The sequence below is a fragment of the Ostrinia furnacalis genome, unplaced genomic scaffold, assembly GCF_004193835.3.
Source record: "Ostrinia furnacalis isolate ACB-3 unplaced genomic scaffold, ASM419383v2 OfSCF0058, whole genome shotgun sequence".
In the NCBI taxonomy this organism is placed as follows: domain Eukaryota; kingdom Metazoa; phylum Arthropoda; class Insecta; order Lepidoptera; family Crambidae; genus Ostrinia; species Ostrinia furnacalis.
The window spans coordinates 546,845-572,215 of record NW_021130297.1 but is presented as its reverse complement, the minus strand read 5'-3'; the positions used below and the strand labels follow the sequence as shown (position 1 = coordinate 572,215).

The window sequence follows — 25,371 nt, the reverse complement described above, 5'->3', positions numbered from 1 at the left end:
TGAGCGTTAGGTCTAAGGTTCAATTATTTTAAGTTTTTAACTCGAGCACTAGTAGGTACCTACGTAAGTACATAATTCTAATTTACTTCATGCCATACGATCTTATTGAATATTTACCTAATTATTATGCATTCAAGTTCAACCAATAAGTAGTTACTACTTCTCTATGGTTACTACAAGAACAAAGCTAACGAACGAGTTTGATCACTTGTGTATCATACGAATTTATATGTGAGATTTGAATGTGATGATAATGAGATAACAAGATTTAATAAATATTAGGCACAGCTATTCGTTTTTTATGAACAAATTTTATAATAATTTATTGCAATCTTTTTTCTGTTTTTCTTAATTTTTTACTCATTTCTTCTATTATGATTATTATTTATGGTGGCAACATCGTTAACACTTGTCAGTGTGCCACCATGGCGGCCGCGCTCCTGTCAAACAGGAAATTCGACAAAATATTTCGAAATCATGTAAAATTTACAAAAGCGTCTAATAATCATAAATCTATAATTCTAAACAAACCACAGTTAAATTTAATTTGTAAGCAATGCGCGGTTACGAGCTATTTCAGGGTATGTTTTTGGTTCCATTCATGTCTTTTGCTATGTTAGTGATTTTCGCGTATTTTTTAAGTTTTCAGTATTTAAAATGCTAATATAACGTGATTTTATTCTTCTAGTTTTACTCAACAACACCTCCAAGCAGTACTGGTGCCTCTGGAGGTGGAGATACAGCGAAAAATGTATTGGCGGCAGTGTTGGCAAACAAACCTAAAACTGGAAAAATTCCAGTTGGTATGTAAATAAACTAATAACTTTGGTTCTTATTATAATAAAATATATTCACAGAATACACGTAAAATTATTCAAGGATATTTTTTGTAGAATTCATGGAGTTACATAATGTAATAATTTGGTCTTGACCTTGTGGGATGAGTACGAAATTCATTATCAGCAATATATGTGTAAAAAGTTCTCAGATAGTATTTTTTGTGGAAGTACTCAATAATATGACATTGATACTAAATACTTCTTGATACATAATAATATCTTGTATAGGTATTTATTTATAGTCTGTTCAAAATCAATGTTAGAATGTATGTATGTACCTACAACAGCACATCAATGTAAACACTGTTTCTTACATAGTTGCGATAAGGTCTATATTGCAACTAAAATCTAGTCTTATGTCCTGTTGCCTGTATGAAACTGACCTTATCCAAATATTGATTCTATGATAATAAACATTCATAATCACAATGTAGATACCTATTTACTAACTGTAATTGTGTTCCTTATCTCTGTTATTAGTTTTTTCTTACTTATTGAGTACTATGATACAGATGAGCTTTTTTGATTTATGCAAAATGCCTGTTGATGATTATATTAATTCCCTGATAGTCATGTAGCCTCTCATACAGACGATCTATATCTATCTATACTGACTATCCACAATATTTGTAGAAAATAAAATTGATTTAATGGTTTGAAAAGTAAATTAACTTTAAAATGCAATACAATTTAAAATTACACACAATTAAAATTATTGGGCTATCCCAATCCAATCAATAAAGTAAGAGAGCTAAAGAGAGTCTCAGCTTGTATTTAGTAGCTTTAAAGAAATATCATTTTTAAAATATGTACTTGCTATTGCCTTCCATTATCTTAGCACTACATTACTTTTATTTGTGTTTGTAAAATAAAATAGTAGTAGCATAAAAACTAGTGGTTTTGGCCATCCAAAAAACATAGCGCTATGTTGTGTATTGTTTTTGTTTATTCAACACCGTCTGCTAATTTACGCTGTTATGTTACTAATACTTGGTTGAAACGCAGTTCTTTTCCCGCACGCATCCTTCTACATCCGCTTGCATCCTTCCTGTGTTCACCCTTCCTAGACTATCCGTGCTATCCTGATGGAGGTGTCCTATCCCTAGGTATCCAAAAACGGGACTGCTTTCACCCAGGTGCATCTGTTTTGTCTCGTGAAGATATCAACCTGGGGGATGCCAAACCAGTTTCCGGAGTGGACATGTTTAGGGGCATGTTGGAATATGTATGGCCGAAGGTGAGCGTAAATTATTGTTGTTACACTATCCTACTAATATTATAAATGCGAAAGTTTGGATGTCTGGATGTTTGTTGCTGTTTCACGCAAAAACTACTGAACGGATTTTGATGAAAATACAGTATTATTGTTTATAACCCAGATTAACATATAGGCTATAATTTATGACGATCTGTGATAAACTAAATTTCACGCGGGTGAAGCCGCGGGCAAAAGCTAGTTCTCAATAATTATGATTTATGGATTTTGGATACCTTTTCAGTATCACTGTAATTACTTGTCAAATAATTTTTTAACTGTGGAAACTTAATTGGTTTATGTGTTTTCTTACTGCACCTAAGTTAAATTATATTGTAACTGTATGTTTCCCAAAAATAAATAAATAAATAATTTTTTAAGTATTGTTGTAGTTTTGTCGAAGCGTATTGTCGATGATACTGAAAAAACATTTCTTCTTTCTTTCTTTATAATAGTCTAGTTTCTGTCTCAAATCAAACGAGAAATTTATTCAGTACTGAGGCTCTTTCCCACTTATGGCAGGACACTTGTATATGTATGACTCAAATATAGCTTGCCCTACCATCACTTGAGAACAATGTACCTATGGGTTAGCACTGAGAAGTGGTGGAAATAGTCTGTCCATGCGAGAAACATTTGAATAAAGTAAAGTATTTTTTTGTAACAGACATGTTATTTATGTGGGCCAAGCCAAGGGCAAAAGCTAGTATCTTATTTTGAACCGCATTATATTTCTATGGATCTAGATGTAGAACACTTAGTACACTTCATTCATAAAACTTTTTATACTTTTTCTTCTAGTGCAGTCATTGTAAAGTGGCAAATTATTCATTCATTTTTGATGTGCTCCTAATTAACTCAATACAATATCTCATTTCCAGGACAACGCAATGATCAGGAACCGGGTTATGCTGTCCCTTTCCTTGCTATTCGGAGCGAAGGTGATGAACGTATCGGTGCCGTTCTTATTCAAGTACGCGGTGGACGAAGTCAATATGGCCACCGCGACGCCAGCGGGGGATGCTTTATTTGGAATGGCCACCGTGCCTCAAGCGCTAGGCACTGCTGCCTTCAGTCTGCTGATTGGATGTGAGTGGTTATAGTAAATTGAACCTTTAAGTTAGCTTCTGTCGTTGATGTAGCAATATTTTATTCTGGGTGAAAGGTTTTGTCAATAAGATTTATACTTCATTTTGTATGCTGAAGATCTAAATGGGGCTCTTTTCTTTCCAATGGAAATGATGAGTGTTTTACAAAGTCGAGTTTCTCGACTTCTGTCTCTATTATTCTGCCACTCTCTTTAATCATCAGAACTTAATTCTTGAAACAATTATTGAACCCCAAATCCTTATTTTTATACCGGCGGGGACTGCAGTAACTTATCGCATCGACAATGTCAAAATGTTTCGTGGCTTGAAATCTTGTCTCATTGAAGTATTTATTATTCAGTTATCCTAATACTAGCGACCCGCCCGGTTTCGTACGGGTGCTAAGTATACATATAATAAACCTTCCTTTTGAATTACTCTCTATCTAATACCAGGCCTGTTCATCTCCGCGAGTTTACATCGAAAACAAAACACGCACGATGGCCCACCTACAGGATACTGTTCAACAAGGCCTCACATACGAGCGAACATTGACTCACGCACGCGTATTCTTGTGTATGATAGAAGAAAATAAAGAAAATGGTGTACTAAATACTGTGCAGTATTTAACTGTCTAAATAATAAAAACACAGAATGTACTTTTTTAAGTTGCCTCAAGACACTGAGATAAATAAGTAGTTAATATTATTCATGATAATTCATGTATTTCCTCCGCCATTTTCCGCAGTTTGGCACCTCACGTCACATCATTTTACCGAAGTCAGCCCTATAGCTTCGGCGCAATGCCGATCACTGACGTTTGTCAACAAAATGGTGCTTGACTCTTGAGACAGGCTAAATTACACCATATTGTTAATGACATTGAGCATAATTTTTTTTAAATACCTTCGCGAAGTAAAACTTCTGTACGTAGTACTTATTATTATTGTGCTAATACAAAAAACCGCATCAAAATCCGTTGCGTAGTTTCAAAGATCAAAGCATACATAGGGACTGCCGGACAGACAAAGGAAAGCGACTTTGTTTTATACTAGGGTGGGTGTACCAGTAACAAACCGAATAAGCGACATTTTAAAAGTAATTTTGATATTGTGACTCAATTATTACAACAATCATTGCAATAAAAGAATTAACTACTCCTTGTCTATCATAGAATCAAGTAGCTTATTCCAGTTTTCTTAATAGCTGTAAGGTTTATTTTTATTGAACAATCAATGTGGAAAGTTGCAATGTGCCTAAGGTTGACCAGATCGTACCAAGTCGTGTTTGTCGCTTTTATTTATGACTAATGATTGGTAGAAGTACGGCAGTGCTACCAAACGTATCAAAAGTGGCGGGAAATTCGACAGATTGTTAATATTTTAATGTGAAATTAGAAATGGTGTACTACTGGTTCCTGGTGTGGGACTGGTGCACCCACCCTACATAAAATATGTAGTGATGGTATCAATTTCATAGCCTAGTACATCCGTTAAGTTAAAGCCGTGGTGAACAGTGAGACAGTTTGTAACAATCAATGATCATTAACCCAATAATTTCCAGACGGCATAGCCCGAGCCACAGCGGCTGGTTTCAACGAGCTACGTAACGCGGTGTTCGCTAAGGTAGCGCAGCACTCCATCCGGCGGCTGGCCTGCAACGTGTTCACGCATCTACATAACCTCGACCTAAGCTTCCATCTGGGGAGGCAGACTGGGGCGCTGTCCAAGGTACTGATACCAGGCAGAGTACTGAGCAAAAAGTTAATATTCCTTCGGAATAGACACTGGATGTCATTTGTGTGTCAGTCAATGAGGGCTATCGTTTTAGCGCTCACCAGTTGGCGCCACTGTAGAGTAAGGTCCTGTCACTTGCTAGTAGCGAATTAAATGTTTATTAAATTCTATGGACCCACCGCTTTTGAAACTACTATCAAAATTCATTCAATCCCGCAAAATTCGTTTGTAGGTAACCGAATTTTTTTCTTTCCTCTCCCAATCCTTAGTCCCACCTACCCCCTTCCTTACATTTTAATTTCTATGTTATGTATCTATTTGTGGTGTCTCAATTTGTGTTGTCTTTTTTGTTATAGGTACACAAATAATAATTTTGCTTATTATTAGAAACGTTAAATATTTTTGTTTTTTGTAAACCCTGTTACTTTGTCAAAACTGTTTACGTGACATTGGCGAAATCATGGTTCTCAAAACCAAGCCGTTGCCATAAAAAAAGAAGAAGAAGAAGACAGTGGCACCAACTGGTGAGCGCGAAAGTGGTAGGAGGACTATCGCATTTGCACTCATCAAGATGGCGCCACTGTAGAGTAAGGTCCTGTCAATCGCCAGGGGTGCCAACTGTTAAGTATAAAAACGATAGCCCTCATTGTGTTCACTCTTTTTTACCAATAAATCAATTACTGAACCAGCCTGTTTGCTGAAACACTATTTCTCATAAACATCCAACATTTCACTAACCTGGACCTCAGCTTCCATCTGGGAAGGCAGACTGGCGCGCTGTTCAAGGTGATTAAAAGACAGGACGCGCGACCAATGCCATCGTCGACGCGATTTGCAAGCGTTGGTTTGGCTGAAGCTTAATAGACTTTGTTATGAAACTAATCGTGTGGTTCCGACAGAGCAGAACAGGAACATTGGAAACTGAATACAGGAAAATCACTTAGACAGCCAGTCAAGAAGATTTAAGACAGGTGCTAAAAAGCGAAACTTTCCAGAAAACCTACTTATAAGTTCGTGTGCACAGACAGCTATTTCCGATATCGAGTTTGAATCCCACTGGAGATAAGATGTGACAAACAAAATATCACTTCATTCTAGCCACAAAACCTATTCAATATTAATTTATTGAAAATTACGACTACTAAGTCGCTTCGAATTCAATATTAATCCAAGTGCATGAATTTCCATTTTGCTTTACACAGAGTGTAGGCGTTTTACAACTTATAAAGACTGTAGGTGGTATCACTGCCCTACAGATTTGTTCTGTTCTGTTTTTGTATGTTCTATCCAACATAAAAGTGACGTTATTTTTTCTTATTGCTAAATACTATTTTCAGGCGTTCTATCTGACGTATGTGTGTATATAATTTCAGACGATAGACCGAGGGTCGCGCGCCATCAACTTCGTGTTATCAGCGATGATATTCAACGTGGTGCCGACTATTTTCGAACTGGCGCTCGTCTCGGCCATACTCGGCTTCAAAGGAGGCATGGCTTTCGCAGGTAACGTCGGCACAAATTACAATTCAAATAGTTTATTCAGTACATAGGCCCTTTGTTGCAGACAGTGGTGACTGAGTTTGTTGCGGCGCTTCTTCTCAGCACTTGCCAAATGTTGGTCTCGAAGCGCTGGTAGGGCAAAAATATTATGAGATATTTAGAGGCTCCTTAAGAGCAAAATATTTGACGATTTGTAAGAACTACACTGGTCATCACAAAAATCGGCCCACCTACGTTTTACAGGAAAACTCGTTTCTACTGACACAATCATGGTGCCCCAACAATATTGGTGTTATTTGAAAGCCCAATAAATATCCTTAAAGAAAAACACATTTAATTTCCTAATAAACGATTAACATGTACAATAAATGTGACTTGAAAAACTTGAAAAAAGACCTCACTTTGGGCTCACCTCTGGGATCAATTAGACCAAATTTTATGGTTATAAAACCAAATAATGATCACACGTGTACTCTTTAACAGATGGATAGCGATTAATCCCAACTTAGCAGTTTTATAGCCATAAAAGTTGGCTCAAGCGTAACTACCTATTTTTTGAAGAAGTGACTCTGGATCCTTCTAAAGACACATTTTGGGGGTAAAAACCTTTTCTTTAATGAAATGAAGTTTAGTACTAGGCTTTTAAATGGTACCAATATTGGTGGGAAGTGGGGATGCATACGTTTGAAAGTGCTTGTCGCGGGAGGTACGATTTATTTGATGCCGAGTGTAGTTTATTCAGTACATAGGCCCTTTGTAGGGCACTTATACACACACGTCCCAAATATAGCTTGCTACCATTTACCACAAGGTTTATACCATAGATTTCTAGAGAGATGCCAACTAATGCGCCGAATTCTCAGTGTCGCATTAGAAATTCACACACACAAAGTATTTCAAACAAAAACATAACATTTATTAACATAAAATTACACGACTTTCCCTGCCATATAACTCTGTCTTAGGAAAGTGAATGAAAAAATTCACATTTATTTATTATTATTATACACGTTCATACATAAAAAATAAAACATCAGTATTAAAACGACGCCATTTGCACGCGGCTTGGTGACTTTCGGCGGCCTTATTTAAATGCAATTTGAAAAGCCGCGGAATTATTGTATGCTTCACACAAAAAACTACTTGGTAGAAATTGTGTTCAAGTCTAAAACAATACAGCGAGGACTATAATTGAAAAAATAATTATGTGTATTTATCTATAACGGGCAATAAGTACGGGAACAGATTTTGAGCCATTTGCCTGCCCCACACAAAGTCTGTGTGGCTGAAATTCTTGTACGGCATCACTTGGTAGTACACGACATTCGGCAGAGACTGGTTCAAGCGCTCCGCGTCTTTCACGGTCCCCAAATAGTCTTCCTCGCCGACGAAGAGAGCAGTCTTCATAGTAACCTTGCTCAGATCGAAGTCCGGAGGCTCGCTCGTCCCGTACAACTGCAGATTCTTATCTTCTCCGTAGTCGAAGTTCGCAAACTTATCCCTCTTGTACACCTGCCCCAAATGCTGGAAAATTTTCCGCGTCGAACCGCCGGGGTAATGCCCGAAAAACGTCGGTGTGTACGCCATCTCGAAACCGTTCGAATCCACGCCCAGGGCTCCGAACAACACTATTTTGACGCAAACCTCGTATCCGAAAGGCTGCGCGTCGCATATCAACCTCAACAGCGTTCCGGTTTTCTCGTAACTGAACACCTCCTCTATACCGAGGTCCGCGAAAAGACTCGTGATCTCCAGGAGATACGGAAGGATGATGCCCGCGTATCCTCTCACGTTTTTCAGGAACGCTATCGGCGCGAGAGATATGCCGACGTTGATTTTGTCGTTGTACTCCGGCTTTTCCGAGCCGAGGACGTATAAGAGCGTCGTGCCCACCGAGTGGGATACGACGGTCAGTTTTTTTTGGGCGGTTTCGGTTAAAACCCTGTCGATGGTAGCCGATAGGTCGTAAACGGCCTCCTCATAGAAGCTGTAGTTGAAGAATTGCTTCGGTTGCGTGTCGGGGTTTAGCGTGACATGGCTGCGAGAGTAGCGCGTGCCTCGTATGTTGATAGCCCACACGTCGTAGCCGAGTCCGGCCAGGGTGATGGCCAAGGAGCCTTTACCCCTGTCTATGAAACAGTCCGACGTCGGCGTGTTACCATGGACTAAGAGAACAGGCCGGCTGGTGTTCCCTGGATGCCTGAAGAGTGTGAGGATATATCCATCCTCGGTGGTGACCTTATAAGTGGTGGCCGGATGACCGTACTTTGCAGCGAGTCCGGTATACGTCAATGCCGCATCTTCAAGGCCGGACAGGACGCTCAGTTGCGAATGTACGAAAATGTCGCCCGCTATTACGGCGAAAAGTAGCAGTCTCAAATACATGGTCGTTGTCTATTGTTACGACTATAGAAAGCATCTGCCGAAACACATGGCCCTTTTATACTATGTGCGTACTTGCAAAGTTATTATAACAATTGTTTAATTTAGTTTTGAAACTAGCGACCCGCCCCGACTTCGCACGAGTCAATTAATTTTGAGAATTTATAGATTTATAGAGTACATTTAATGTAACAAAAGCCACTTCTAATAAATTATTCCTGAAAACTTCCGGAAGTTTTTAAAAAAGTTTTTTACTTATTTTTTTTATGCATAACAAGGCATTTGACCTCAATTGCACCTGATGTTAAGTGGGATGCAGTCTAGGATGATACATAATCTGCCCTGTAAGTGCCGATTCACTCTCGGCTTGAAAAGGCCCAGATCATATCTTTTATCTTTGGGAAAGACAGCAGCAGGCCAGCGAATTCCAGTCCCTAGCTGTTCGCATTATAAAAGAGTCATTGAAACGCTTAGTGCGAGTTGGTGGCGCTAACTGGTGACCGCAAATACACTGGCTCTTTATGTTCAGCGCTATAAAAATGAAAGTGTCACAGACAGATTGTGTTCATTTTGGTTTTAGTATTACATTTGGTTTCGAAATATGTATGTATATGTTCAGATGTTTTTCAAATTGTTTAATTATTAACTTACTTACTGTCTCGAATATTGATGAGCGACAAAATTTATGAAAAACCAATCGGAATCGCGTCTGAGGGGTCTTAAACTATCGCATTCCGCTCAAAGTGAGCTAAATTTTGCTAATTTGCTGTTCATTGTTCAGTCATTATTTGATTGAAAGTATACAGGGTGACATTGCAAACAGTTGCTAAATTTTTAAGAGCAATTCAGAATTAGTAATTTAATCGATTTACATGCCTAGGCGCAGACCACCAACTTTTAGTTGGCCGATAGTTAGGCCCGATTCTAATTTGTATGAAGAATCGGCCGATATCAAATCGGTGTAATGTGCGTACTTTCATACATGTCCATACTGATTAACAGCCCGACTCAACTATCGGCCAACTAAAAGTCGGTGGTCTGCGCCTAGCTTAAGATTTTTTTTTCATATTTAATTATTTTTATCCTGATAAGGCATAAAAATATATCATATACTCAATTTTTTCGCTCTATTACACATAATCCTGTATCCTAAAACATGTAGGTAGATGCAAAATGCAATAGGGATGTTTCCTGGGTCAAAAAGCAAGAGTTTTAATTAGTCCGTCAGTTAACTTATCAAAAAATACTCTACACGTATTTTTCACTTTTTCAAACTAATGAAAATTTAAAGAGATAAAGCGCGCCAAAGTTCATAAGAAGAGGCCCGTGACGTCAATGCGTGCATAAAAGTGCCGCACGTTGTGACGTCGTGCGGAACTTCAACGCACCATAACTATGTAATTATTTGTTTGATTGACAAATAAAAATATACGTGTCCAATATTTTTTGATATTAAACATGACGGAAATATAAAATTTTTTTTAGGAAACTAGCCTATTCCAAAAAATATGGATTATAAATCACAAAATGTACTCTATCGGATTTTCCTTATTTATCCTTGAGCACCGGAACCCTAATTTTATTACCTTCATACTTTAAATAAGTTAAAATTTTAAAAATTAGATATTACGCATATTACGCATGTTGAAACAGATGTTTATACATCTTCATCGCATAGTTTAATTGTTTGTATTCTAATTATGCTTTCTACACATCACTTTATCTAATAGTTTTGATAGCTGTTGTCACGTAGCGAGTACCTACTTGAATTGTTTTTTTCCCGATGGCAATTTTTTTTCCCGATGTTCAGACTCAGACCAGCTCGTAATGTAGTAAAGTACTGTCATATAACAAGTACAGTCATATTTTATATTTTTTAAATAGGTTTTATTGAAACTCTTCGCAAGATATTTCATGGTTGTTTATAACAAAAATTTCCTGTTTGTCATGATGTGACAATCACATATTTCAATGTACATTTTACTAATGTGCATTTTTTTGCGACGGAACATTTAAGAGCGTGGCCTTTACATAATTTTCACAGTACATGTAGGGTGGCCGACGTGTGTCGAAAAAAAAATTGAAACGTTTTTTCTTTAAGAGGTTACCATAACATTTGTATGTTACCTCGGCATTTTGCAATTTTGCAATGAAATATAAAGCCTCGATGTTGAACACAGACATACTGTGAATTTCACGACACTATTTTTATTATACTAGTGGCAAAGATTACAGGAAATGAAGACATTCGGAAATTTGTCTATAGGGAAAAAAGACGATCAGAATATTTTATACAAGAAAATAAAAATATCGGAAAAACGTTGCAAAAAACGGGAACATTATAAAGTTTCGCCACCCCTTGTAGGCCTCATCCTAGGACTACAGGGGTAACGCGCGCCGCGATAAGCGTTTATCACGCCGTTTTATCGATTTTACGCGATAGGCCCATACATTTGTCGTCTAAAATCATCGATAAGATTTTATCACGGCGCTCATCTAGCTTAAATATAACCCATTCTCTTGTGCAGGTCTGGCCGTGAGTTGTGTAGGCGTGTACGCGGTGTTCACGTTAGCCATCACGCAATGGCGGACCAAGTTCCGCGTGTACATGAACCGCGCCGAAAACGAGGCGGGAAATAAGGCCATCGACTCGCTCATCAACTACGAGACTGTCAAGGTTTGTGACTTGAAGTATGTAGATCGTTTCATCCACGAAGACGCGCGTCACCATTCTTTCGCGAATATTTGAGTGAGAGACCGTTGTTTAGTACCCATAGTACAAGCTTTGCTTCGTTTGGGGCTAGCGGCGTAGTGTAAAATGTCCGAGGATATTTATTTATTTATTACTAGCTTTCCGCCCGCGGATTTGCGCGCATTGTCTATATTATCTACATATTTTACGGAACCCTATTTTTTCCAAAATAAAATTTAGCCTATGTTACACGTGGATAATGTAGCTTTCGAATGGTAAAATAATTTTTAAAAACGGTCCAGTAGTTTTTGAGCCTATTCATTACAATCAAACAAACAAAGTTTTCCTCTTTATAATATTAGTGTAGATAGTGTAGATTTATCGGTACACGCTAAACTATCCATGAGTGCACACGCACACTACAATAATGCCTTACGGATTGCTCGGATCAAACTCTTCGCACCCCGCGCTTCCCTCGACTAAAAATTGGTGGGGCGCGTCTTCGTGGATGAAACGATCTATACGTTGTGTAGGTAAAAGTACTGATTCATTAATACTACTATAGCTTTAGCACTTAACTAAGTGCCTGAGGTATGGCAGCGGCACGAGAGTGACATTGACATAATTATGACGTGACAGCATATGAATCTGAAGTCTCACTGACATTTGACGTTACAAAAACATCCCCCTGTGCCACTCCCATACCTCAGACACTAACTGAAGAAAGAAAACGTATTAAAATGTCAAAATAAATTCATAGTTAAAAAAAAACACATAATTTACCCAGGCATTCTCAGGACAAACGAAATTTGGATTTTCCCAATAATGTGTTGATATAAAATCGATAAAACATCCGCTACCAGATTCATCCACAATGCTAATTATCTTGCCAGCCGGAATGATGAAGGCTTAGGTTGTTGAATATCGGCTACCCGTTTTTGTATTTAAAGCGCGTTTTATAATATGAAACGATCATTGGTGCCACTAGGGAATTCGAATGAGCAATGTACCAAACATGTTTGGAGCACTGTATCACGTACTACGCTTACGCCCGTATTCACAAACATTACTATGAGGTCTCACAGTGTGCGTAGATGCACATGGTGACACATAAACCAATCACAGTGGGTACGAACTACGGTTCGTTTTGTGAGTTAACGTCAAACGCATTCGAACGCAAATTGTTCAGCGCCCCTAGCGGAAACTTTCAAGAACGATTTTTTTAACGCAGTCGATATGTAATGCGTTTGATGTAAATTCACACTATGCACCCTGAGCTCTATTCAACGTTGTGCGTTCGATTTGCTGCTTCACGTAAGCAAGTATCGTTTGTGAATACTGTATTTTTTTTATGCTGAATAAAGTATTCTTATTCTTAATACGAGCGTTAGTGTATATGTTACGGTCAAAGTGATAAATGTGAAAATTATGAATAATCGCCGGTTATTATGAATAATTACCGCATGATTTGGTAAATGTGATTAATATGAGGTCATTTATGTGTGTATAAAACTAAATAGGCGGCTTAGGGGTGGCCCAAGGGCCACCCCCGCCGCACCCTAACCTATTTTTCACTTTAAAACAAAACATTATGTTATAGGCATCATGGAAAAGTAATATTATGCAAGAAACATTCCAAACTCATTATGCCAAATTATAGTAATATATGATATCAAAACGTTCAAAAGTTTGGCTGTACACGAGCACGTACACAAGATGTTGTTCTCTTTTATGAAATTTGTTAGTACTAAGGTTGAATTATCAAATAATCACTGTTAAATGTGATTAATTTATCACTTTTACCACGACTGTCGGTAATTATTCATAATAACCGGTTATTATTAATAATTTTCAATTTATCACATTAACCGTAACATATGTTACGGTCAAAGTGATAAATGTGAAAATTATGAATAATCGCCGGTTATTATGAATAATTACCGCATGATTTGGTAAATGTGATTAATATGAGGTCATTTATGTGTGTATAAAACTAAATAGGCGGCTTAGGGGTGGCCCAAGGGCCACCCCCGCCGCACCCTAACCTATTTTTCACTTTAAAACAAAACATTATGTTATAGGCATCATGGAAAAGTAATATTATGCAAGAAACATTCCAAACTCATTATGCCAAATTATAGTAATATATGATATCAAAACGTTCAAAAGTTTGGCTGTACACGAGCACGTACACAAGATGTTGTTCTCTTTTATGAAATTTGTTAGTACTAAGGTTGAATTATCAAATAATCACTGTTAAATGTGATTAATTTATCACTTTTACCACGACTGTCGGTAATTATTCATAATAACCGGTTATTATTAATAATTTTCAATTTATCACATTAACCGTAACATATACTTGAGGAATCAATATGACTAAACTTTCCAGTACTTCAACAACGAGCAATACGAGCTCCAGAAGTACGACGACAGCCTCCGCAAGTACGAGCAGGCGTCGCTGAAGACTGCCTCCAGCCTCGCGCTGCTGAACTTCGGTCAACATGCTATCTTCAGCGCGGGCCTCAGCGCAATCATGCTGCTAGCCGCCAACGAGATCGCCGCAGGTAAAGCCTGGTCCGTGAGCACGTAGAATTTTGTCCAATGACCCCAAGCTACCCATCCTTATCGCTCGCGCGTAATTATATTGCTGTCGCGACTGTGCGACGCGCGCCCGCAGTGAGTGTGCGAGCGCGACAGCAACATAATTACGCGCGAGCGATAAGGATGGGTAGCTTGGGGTCATTGGACAAAATTCTACGTGCTCACGGACCAGGCTTTAGAGACTGATCCCACCTCTAGTGTGAAACACCACTGTAGATGGCTCCAGCCTGACGCTGCTCAACTTCGGCCAGCACGCTCGAAATTCACACACAAAATAATCACAATATGTGCTTATAATCCACTGCGATATCAGTACTCAACGTTCGAATAATCTTTAGTATTACGCAAGCAAGCAAAAATAATGACGTCGCTGCTGTCATCATTGCTGTCACGAGCCATTTGTGTTCTGTTTTTGGGCATATTGCTGCGACGCCTGCGACACCGGCCCTTGTCACATCTCCCTTTAGTTTCTATGATCTGGGAAACCATTGCAACTCCTATAGGTATACGGGACTGTTCCCATCTAGAGATGGGAGTAGGTCCCATCTAGAGATGGGGTAGTTTCCCAGTACCCTAGAGGGTACTGGGAAACTACTGCAACTTCTACTGGTATATGGGACTGTTCCCACCTCTAGTGTGGTGAGACACCACTGCAACTCCTACAGGTTCGTTAATTTCAGCCAAGTTTCAGCCAAGTTACGTTACCTGCTGAACAAAGGCCTCCCACAAGGATTTGCATAACGACCGGTCCAGCGCTGCCCGCATTCAGATTTTTCCAGCGACCTTCACCGGATTGACTTCCGGCCCGTGGTCATCATCATCATCATCATCTCAGCCATAGGACGTCCACTGCTGAACATAGGCCTCCCCCAATGATTTCCACAATGGCCGGTTGGTGGCGGCCTGCATCCAGCGCCTTCCCACTTCCATTATGAGGTCGTCGGTCCACATTGTGGGGAAACGTCCTATGCCGCGCTTTCCGATATGTGACCTCCACTCCAGAACCTTGCTGCCCCATCGGCATCAGGATTTCCATAACGACCGGCCCTTCGCTTCCCGCATCCAGCTTCTACCCGCGACCTTCATCAGGTCGTCGGTCCACCTAGTGGTGGGACTGTTCACGCTACGTCTTTCGACCAGTGGTTGCCACTCGAGAACTTTTCTGCCCCAACAGCCATCATCGTAATAGGTATACGGACTATTACCACCTCTAGTGTGGTGGGAAACCACTACAACTCCTGTGTAACTAGGATCTACAGTTTGACCGCCAATAAAAACCCATCCAGTGAAGGTCAAGTTTGAAAGGCCAGGTGAAACTTTTCCAAAATTAATCAAGAGGAGTTTGAAGTTAAGGTTCGACTTCCCTCCAGTGCAAAGCGGATGACAGGTGACAAAACAAAGGTTATAGTAACCCTTAAGAAATATATGCACCACGGATAATCCCTCCGCCAACACAATCTACTTTTAGCTTAGGTATACTGTAATTGTATCCGACTCTCATTTACTATGTAACTAAGGAAAAGCTGTAATTGGCATTATTTGCGCATACATGTAATTATTTTATAAGAACATGCTGTAGATTTTCCTTTAAAAAATAAATGAGCCCATGGTTCTACCTGCCTCACGGCGTACGTCTTCTCATTGAAATTCTCCCTCTTATGGGGCTTGACACCGAAAAACGGAACTTCGCGTCGGGCTACTATCCCAACTAATATTATAAATTCGAAAGTAACTCTGTCTGTCTGTCTGTCTGTCTGTCTGTCTGTCTGTCTGTCTGTTACGCTTTCCCGCTTAAACCTCGCAACCGATTTTGATGAAATTTGGCATAGAGATAGTTTGAGTCCCGGGAAAGAATATAGGATAGTTTTTATCCCGGTTTTTGAAACAGGGACGCGGGCGATAAAGTTTTTCTGTGACAGACAAAATTCCACGCGGGCGAAGCCGCGGGCGGAAAGCTAGTCGTTGATAAGTGCGTCAATTCTTCTCGAAACTCCGCCTCATTGTGTGCCAGGAGTGTACAAACTCGCTCAGTGCGACCCAGTTATTGCGACGACTCGTAAAGCCCTGGTGTAAACAGGTCCTCGCTCGGCTCTCTGTATTGCATCCAGTATGTTCTGTCGAGCTTCATCATAGAGGTTACATTACCAAAGTGCGTGATCGCGGCCTCGTCGACTTTCTCGCCGCTTACGCACAGTGTCGACTCGCACGGCGTCAGTCTATGTAGGCGCTGTATGAAGCAACCGTGTACAGTTAACAATTGGGAAACAACGAAATCTGGTCCCACCCAACCGAGTGAAAGCCTCACCGCCACGATGGGAAAGAACTGGTTCAGTAACTATTTGACACCACCAATCAATTGACGCACTTTTTAAAACTGTCAAAACGTAGATCAAAGATTTTGTATGGAAATACAAGCAAGTGTCGTCAATGTTTTGCATCCCAACGGTCCTGCCAAACGGCAACAGCATCCTCTCTAACGGTGGTCAATTTCCGGCGCTCCCTGGGGCCAGTTGGTGTCCCTCCTCCACAATTCGTCCCGCACAATAAGCGCCGGTGTCTGAGTACCCTCCAACCACCTTTCTCATCAAAAGTCGACGAGCATCGGCACCATACGGCCGCAGCGTATGTCAGTTTGGCCACATGAGTGCCTGCGTACAAAACACTCAGGGCCGGGTATCTGACGCCCCATATAGCTTGCCAAAAGCATTGGCAGCATTCAAATCTCGCATACGGCACATAGGACCTAGCCTCGTCGAGGGTCACACTTAGCTGAGTAACGTTCGCAATGCGATCGCAATCGTTACGTCGTCTGCGCACGCTATTCAGTGTACCCACTCAGGACACGGCAGCAGCGGGAGGTCGTTGAGGAGTAGGTTCCATATATCGGGCCCATTACTGATCCCTGAGGACATCCCTTTGTGCTGCTTCCACGACGTCTGAGCCCCCATATAGAGACCCAGACGCCGGTTTGTGGAATAACTCAAATCTATTGTATACTGGCCTTCAATAAAATCATTGGCCACCACGCATTGTCAAAGGCACCAGAGATGTCCGGGAAGATCAGCTGCACATGACGCTGTACTGTTCTCAGTAATAGAATTAATGAATCTGAGTGCCGTGATCGAAGATCGGCCAAGGATAAAATGGTGCTAAGCGTCAGAGATATTTCGGTGCAGGCAGGGAGCGCAAGAAAAGAATTTATAGGCTTGTAACCTTATTCGAACCTAATTAATTATTTATCTTTCTTTTCTTTCTTTATTTTCTTTGTTGTTTTATTTCTTTCTTTGTTTTCTTTCTTTGCTTTCTTTCATTTCTTTATTTTCTTTCTTATACGCTTTCGAGTCAGAGAGAGGTTTACCGTTGCCCTTCGTAACGACCAATAGTCTGCCTACCCCATCCCTTCCCTTCGATTTCTTTCCCATTGTGGCAATGAGGCTGTCACTCGGCTGAGTGGAAACGGACTACGTTGTTTTCCAATCGTTAACTGGACGCGGTTGCTTCAGACAGTGCCAACATAGGCTGACGCTGTGCGAGTAGGCACTGTGCGTATACGGCGAGGAATTCGAAGAGGCCGCGATCACGCACTTTGGGAATGTAACCTCTATGATGAAGCTTGACAGAAAATGCTGGATGCAATACAGAGAGCGGAGCGAGGACCTGTTTACACCAGGACCTCACGAGTAGTTGCAGTGACTGGATCGCACTGCGCGGGTTAGCGCGCTCCTGGCACACAATAAGGCGAAGTTACGAAAAGAATTGACGCACTTATCAGTGATAGCAGCCTGACTTGAAGTACCGTTTTGTGATCTCTAGAGGGGAATTACTAAAATTGAAAAGGGACGGAATAGATAAATTTAGAAGGAGCGCAGTATAACGCAAAGGGAAAAGAGGTAGAACCATCGGTTGGCGGAGTTATTGTTTCGATTTTTAACTTTATTCATAGTAAATGGAGATCGCGATCACGATCGTTGGGTCAGAAAGACTTTGTAGTGGAGACCCCGCAATAACACCCGCGGCAGAGGAATACCGTTTTAAATATGGACAGATGACATTCGGCAACAAGCTGGAATAAACTGGATGCAAGTAGAAGGTTGAGGAGGCCTATGCTCGAAGAAGAACCCCAAAGGCTTACGGTGTTACATTGCATCCTTGCCATTTTCACAGAGATAAAATTAGGGAACAATACCTTTATTTTAGATAAACAAGGGACTCCCTTAAGAAAAGGACATTAAGTTTTTAGTTAATTTGGTTTTGCAGTACAAACTGGAACTAACCAGTTTGAAGTTTCGCACGTTGAACAGGAGCAGTTGGAATAAACCTATTGATTGGCGTCAGCTTTTTACAAGTGTCAAAAAGAATTTCAAACACAATAGATTGCAATAGTTATTTAATAAAAGGTAAACAGTCTCCGTCGCCAATAAAATATTCAAGATTAAAAAACAAAATTTTCGGGCATTATTTTTTACTGATTTGTGTTTTTCAGTGACCTCTGTAAATATGGCAAGAATGCAAAGTAACACCGTGTAGATTGTGCAACAATGCGGTTTATTGTAGCAGCACCTTTACGTTGCAGGCAACATGTCTGTAGGCGACTTGGTGATGGTGAACGGGCTGCTATTCCAGCTGTCGATCCCGCTGGGCTTCCTGGGCTCGGTGTACCGCGAGGTGCGCCAGGCGCTCATCGACATGCAGACCATGTTCACCCTTATGACCGTGCAGTCAAGGATCAAGGTAGCGTACCACTTGTTTTATCTTAAAGCCTGGTCCGTGAGCACGTAGAATTTTGTCCAATGACCCCAAGCTACCCATCCTTATCGCTCGCGACTGTGCGACGGGCGCCCGCAGTGAGTGTGCGAGCGCGACAGCAACATAATTACGCGCGAGCGATAAGGATGGGTAGCTTGGGGTCATTGAACAAAATTCTACGTGCTCACGGACCAAATTATATAGTACTGATCACTGACATAATGTAAACGAAACAGTGCTCGATTCTGAGACAAGCTAAATTACACCATATTGTTGACGACATTGAGTAGGCATTTTTAAAATACCTTCGCGAATAAAACTTTCTATACGTACTACATAATATTTGAAAGTTATTTGTTGACTACCTGAGCCACTCCACTATTGGGGTAAAACATGTGTCCTGAACTGGGACGGATATAGTCCTATTTTATTAACCGACTTCATTTTATATACCTTTTTATCCTAGTAAGAAAATACATAGTTCTATTCTTTTTATGTTTTTGGCACGTATTTTACCTAATTTGTCTTTCTTCCAGGAAATAGACAAAGCTCCACCCCTAATAGTGGACACAAAGACATCGACCATAGAGTTCAAAGATGTCAGCTTCAAATACATCAACGGGAAGCCGATATTCAACAACCTTAGCCTCACCATCCCTGCTGGCAAGAAGATTGGCATCGTGGGCGGTTCTGGTAGCGGGTATGTATTAATTTCTAATATTTATGTGTCGGAATCATAAAGTTAATTTACATAACGGAATAGAGCAACAAAGGACTGAGCGAGATGTCACTAGCATCAACACTGTGATAAAAAGAGATGCGTGATTCGCGTAACAGAACCATTTTTCGAAACTATTTGACAATAGGGTATTTTACTCCATGTAAGAAAATATATAAAAATGCATGTCTTTAATAGATTTCATAAAAACTAATCGGGAAACGTTGATATTTTTACATAAAAGTGCAAATATAATTTTTAAATTCACTTTTAAAAACGCATCTTTTTAGTCTGTTCTTCAAATGTCTAAAACGCCATGCAAAATTTTACGGGAGTAAATAGTGCTTCAGAAACGTAGTGACTGGTTCAGTGATTGATTTTGTTGTACAAAACAGCGAAATAGTCCTGAAAACTGACACATCCAAAAACATCCTAAAATCGGTTTCGTTGACAGCTCGTGGTTGTCGCTCTATTTCGAAGGAATATTAACTTTAAGGTTGGAATTAAATTATGACATTCCTATAAATGTTGTACATGAACGATCTGACAGTAAATAGATTTTGGTTATGTCGTTAAACTATTAGAATATGAACTAAACGATTTATTAGATGTATTTTCCGATACGAGTATTTTTCTCTGTAGAAAAATTTATGAACGCCTTCTTTTCACATTGAAATATTTGGCTGTATATTTTCTTGTATAAAAAATTCTGAATGCCTTCATTCCCTGTAGACATATTTACCGATAATATGTATTTGTTTTTGTATAAAAATATTATTGTCAATAAAAGAAGCGTATTTGAATTACTTGCTACTATTCTTATTAAATAAATATGTTTAAATTTCAGAAAATCAACAATGGTGCGGCTTTTGTTCCGGTTCTTCGAACCTCAGTCGGGGCAGATCACGATCGCCGGACAGAACATAAAGGATATTGACCTGGCCAGTTTACGGAAAGCCATCGCTATCGTTCCACAGGTAATCATCATCATCATTATCATCATTTCAGCCTTAGGACGTCCACTGCTGAACATAGTAGACTACGAGCTAGTGAACGCCAGACCTACGTCATTTTATTAAAGCTGAAAGTTTGTCAGCGTATGCTCCCAATATAGGATATAATGTTGGTGAATTATGAAGCCAGACAGTTTTGACAGTTCCAACTCCTTGCCAGACAATTTTTTTATGGTAGCTCCCAAAGCCACGATGACCCAAATTCATAATTTCTTCTCATCCTATATTGGGAGCAAACGCTGACAAACTTTCAGCTTTTATAAAATGACGTAGGTCTGGCTTATAGGCCTCCCCCAATGCTTTCCATTTCGATCGATTAGTAGCGGCCTGCGTCCAGCGCTTTTCTGCTACCTTAATGATTCGGTCCACCTTGTAAAAAATGCTTATTGTTAAATGCCCAAGGATATTTATTACATCGTCTAAAAGAAGTGGAGTGGAGATTATGTTGTTGAGACGATTTACATGTATCCCTGTAGATTTCACACCTTGACGGATTTTTGTTTATCGCTACGGAATATTAGTGAAAATTGCAAATCTGTTTGTATGTCTGCTTTTTAACAATAAGGCATTTTCACTACATATTATAAAACAGTCGCTTCGCTGGGTTTAGGCGCATAATGTCAAAAGCACAAAATGTTATGATATTTTTACCCTGTTTTAATTTTGTTGATTAGTTTACCCGCTAAGTCATTAAAGTAAAGAAGAAATAAAAGTTAGGTTAGGTTTAAGATTTTTATGGAAATGACATTTTGCGTCTGCCTCTATGTATGCTTATATCTTTAAAACTACACAACGGATTTTGATGCGGTTTTTTTTAAATAGTGATTTAAGAGGAAGGTTTTTAATAATACATTGTACCTGTGCGAAGCAGGGCGGGTCGCTAGTCTATTATAAATTTAAAAAGTGCGAGAACAATCTGAACAAGTTTGAATATCTTTTACACTCATTGATTTTGAAAAGCTTTAAAAATTTGGGCAGTCTATACAAATGAAAAAAAAATTGTCATCCAACTTTCACACAATATACTCAAGTTACTCGCAAAGTCCGCTAGATGGCGTAAGCCACGATTATATCACCGAAATACAGAGAAATTACTGCCATAACATCGTCTTTAAAGTACTGAAACACAGGTAAATTATTGCCTCTTCAGATCTTCTGACAAGCTTCCCCCGAATCTTTAGTCAACCTCACATATTGTGTTCTGATTCCAGGATTGCGTGTTATTCCACGACACGATATTCCACAACCTACACTACGGCGACTTGTCGCAGCCGGCCGAAGAAGTCTACCGAGCTAGCAAGATGGCCGAGCTCCATGACTCCGTCAAGACTTGGCCTAAGGTAAACTATCACGTAGTTTTATATTTTTGAACAGCATCCCAAATATAAATAAATAGACATCGTTTTGTGAACTAACTATTAGCCGTTCAGCTCGTGCTCTTCAACTCATCTCTGTATCGTCATATTCCATGATGATAATTTCAATAGTTTCCTGTTTCTTCAGTAGTAGTTTTATTTCTTCTTCTACTTATTCTGCCTCGCCTTACCCCGTTGCCCGGGGTCGGCTTTAATCATGCGCCGCCATTTGATTCTATCTTGAACGTCTTGTCCGTAAAGTCCCAATACTCATGTTGTACGCAATAGCCAAAAATTGTATTTTCTTTCTCAATATCTACTAATCCAAACATCAAGCTGTCTACTATGACCGCTCGAGCAGTGCTAAATTTATGCTTGTGAAAGGAGTGATTTAATTACATAGTACAGCGGTCAGCTAGGATCAAATTCAACTCGGTGTTCTTCGAATCTTGAATCGGCAGTCTGTCACTTTCATCGTAGTGCTATCATCGCTTTTTAGATCACCATAAGCTACTAACCAGTCATCTGTCCATATCAAGCAGGCATCTGGACACAGAAGCTTTACTTCCGCGCTGAGCCTCCTTATAAATAGCCTTAAACACACTACATAACATCACAGCACTTTACTCACACATAACACGCACATTACACACAACACACAACACACAATACACAACACACACACACACACACACACACACACTACCTCATTTACTTTTTGTTCAGTTTTGTTTAGTCTAAGTAAAAATATTATAATTATCTTAAGAGTTTAATAACTGTTAATTGCTCTCACAATTGTGTCCTCACTATACTTTTCAACATTGTTAACCTGTGTTACTTAAGGCTGCCGCGACACAAGCACAGCTTAGTGCAGCAGCCGCTAGATAAACAGACTGTAAATTTTTTGCTGGCAAATAAAATACTTTTACTTTACTTTATTAACGTATACCATGTCCGCAGGGCTACGACACACAAGTGGGTGAACGCGGACTGAAACTATCGGGCGGCGAGAAGCAACGCGTGGCTATAGCACGCGCGATACTCAAGAACGCACCTATCATCGTGTTCGACGAGGCCACATCCAGTCTGGATTCACTTACTGAGCACGTAAGTCGATTTGTTTCAAATTCATAAGTAGTTAATCCTTTTTTAGACACTTGTATACGTCCTAAATATAACTTGCTTTAGAACCGCTTCAGGATAATATATCGGCTGCTGCTGAGGTTTCATAGTCTTCTTCACTGGAGAGAAGTTGACTTGATACTTAACTTAAAACTCATTTTCTTCTGATCAATCTTGTCTAAGTCATAATTCCCTACTGAATTAGTTTGGACAACACACGTGTCAAGGTATTGCCACACCTAACCTTTGTTGCTTCAAACTAAAAAATATTACCAGCTTTGCTAATTTTGCTTCAATCAAAGATACCTCTTTAATGGCAAAGATAGCGGATTTCATGGTATGGAATAGATACTGCGATACAAGCTAGCCTGGTGCAAAACCTGTGGCTCTGAGAATACTTTATGTTTTTAGAATGCAAGATTAAAGATTTTAATGCCACTATTCCTTCCAGGCGATTCTCCAAGCGCTCAAAGCGGCAACCGTAGGCCGTACATCAATCTGCATCGCACACCGACTATCCACAGTCGCCGACGCCGACGAAATACTAGTGTTGGAACACGGATCCATCTCAGAGAGAGGACAACACCATGAATTAATAAACAACCCTAAGTCCTTGTACTACAGGCTGTGGGAGAAACAGAACAAGGATATACCCTTGAAATGAGTGATACGTTGATAAAGTGTATTTAATTTTGATACTGTTTGGCTCGGATTACATGTACAGTCAATGCAATGAAGACCATACATTTTTGATATAGGTCGCGCAACGAATCTTGAGGCTAACACTTACACTGATATAATATTTGAATTTAGAACACAAAATATCTCAGAATCAGAATATGCAAAACGTTAGTACCTCTGTGGTAATATAGCCAGTTCCTCCGTGGTTGAAGATTCCGAGTGAAGCTCGCTTCCACCTTCGGCCTGATCGTCACTTACCATCAGGTGAGATACAGGCCAAGAGCTTCCTCGTTGTGGATAAAAAAAAAGCTAGCATCCATAACAAGCATATAAGTTGCTTACTTTGGTGCTAGTTGGCGCTGTGTGAAATTGTCCAAATTTATTTATTTTATTTAAATCTTAGCTTGTAATGATCGCCTCAAGTTTTGCTACGCGACCTATACAAAATCGCATCTATTAAAGTTATGTAAGATGCTACAATGTTTACGTTGACGTGCTGTCTGTAGTTTGGTGATTCGTGTGTCGGTCGCGGGTTCGATGCCCGCACCGCACTAATAATTATTAGAGACTATACATCAGTCTCGGTATTTTTTATGTATCAAAAAGTATTTATGTATGTCCATTTCTTTGGCACTTTGGTACTCCTGTTGCAAAGTATATGGCGCTGTGTACATTTTTATTTATTTATGTTTTTCGTTGTATTTATTTATATTGCCTTTCATCTATTGAGCATAAAATCTGGAGCAAATTTTGAGCGTGTTGTAACTAAAGAATTTGGAATATATTCGGGCTAAGCCCGAACCTAAAGTTGACTGGATCGATGTTTTTGTATTCAAAACAAAATTGACTAAAGTGAAGGCATATTCAAGTAGCCAATGAGAGTCATGAGAAACTATAAAAGGCAGTTACACAAAATTTCATTTTTCCAAATGAAAGTTAAGCTGAGGCTATACAATCTATTTGTTTGTAAAACTACACCCTATTTATCTTAGAAGTGTATAAAATAAACATATTATTCTATACTAAGACAATTTTGTAAAACACAGTCACTAAAGGCATGAAGAAATACTTGCATAAAATAAGAAAAAAAAATATGAGCTCATGTCTACGTGGCCTAATATTGTAATATTCTAGTCTCTACCTCTTAAACTTGAAATCAAATTGTATCACAAGTAATATTAGATGAAATAAACATGTTCAAAATCGTTGTTCTGAAAATACCTAGTTTAATAAATAAAATAAAAATTATACTTCTGAACATAGCTGCTATGTATGTAACAAAAAAACTGAATAGTTGTTACTATTATAAACGAACATTGTTCTACCTTTTCAATGAAATAATAAGATTTTGGTTAATCTATTTTTATGTTATTTTGATAATAAAATGTCTGTAAGCACTTCTGCTATTAAAGGCAACCCTTGCCGCTCATATGTAAATATTGTACGTTGATACTTATGTACATTGTACAGTGAACATAATTTGTTGAATAAGTATATTATTTTGATTACAATTCATTGTTTTATTTTTACCGACAAAAAGCTTTAGTAAGGTCATCCCATTTGTTGAAATTCTTAGAATAATTTTCTTTGGGTGTTATAAATGTAAAAAAAATAGGAATAAGACTTCAACCTTTCATATT

The 25,371-nt window shown here is 39.3% G+C and overlaps 2 protein-coding genes across 3 annotated transcripts; one reads left to right on the top strand and one right to left on the bottom strand.

The window, feature by feature from the left end:
* The first annotated feature begins 419 nt into the window (after nt 1–419).
* Nucleotides 420–25,104, top strand: ABCB7 (ATP binding cassette subfamily B member 7). 2 transcript variants are annotated; one of them, XM_028309463.1, is made up of 14 exons: nt 420–581; nt 689–803; nt 2,000–2,076; nt 2,976–3,183; nt 4,746–4,912; nt 6,292–6,421; nt 11,329–11,477; nt 13,885–14,059; nt 18,670–18,827; nt 19,379–19,542; nt 20,408–20,537; nt 21,785–21,913; nt 22,889–23,035; nt 23,502–25,104. In XM_028309463.1, the coding sequence occupies exons 1-14, from the start codon at nt 426–428 to the stop codon at nt 23,712–23,714; spliced, it is 2,118 nt and encodes a 705-aa protein (XP_028165264.1). In that variant the 5' UTR covers nt 420–425; the 3' UTR covers nt 23,715–25,104. The 2 variants fall into 2 exon arrangements, with proteins under 2 accessions (XP_028165264.1, XP_028165194.1); XM_028309393.1 differs by having other exon boundaries at nt 1,946–2,076.
* Nucleotides 7,578–9,023, bottom strand: LOC114356460 (lipase 1-like). Its single transcript, XM_028309696.1, has one exon. The coding sequence runs from the start codon at nt 8,801–8,803 to the stop codon at nt 7,622–7,624; it is 1,182 nt and encodes a 393-aa protein (XP_028165497.1). The 5' UTR covers nt 8,804–9,023; the 3' UTR covers nt 7,578–7,621.
* Nucleotides 25,105–25,371: the final 267 nt, after the last annotated feature.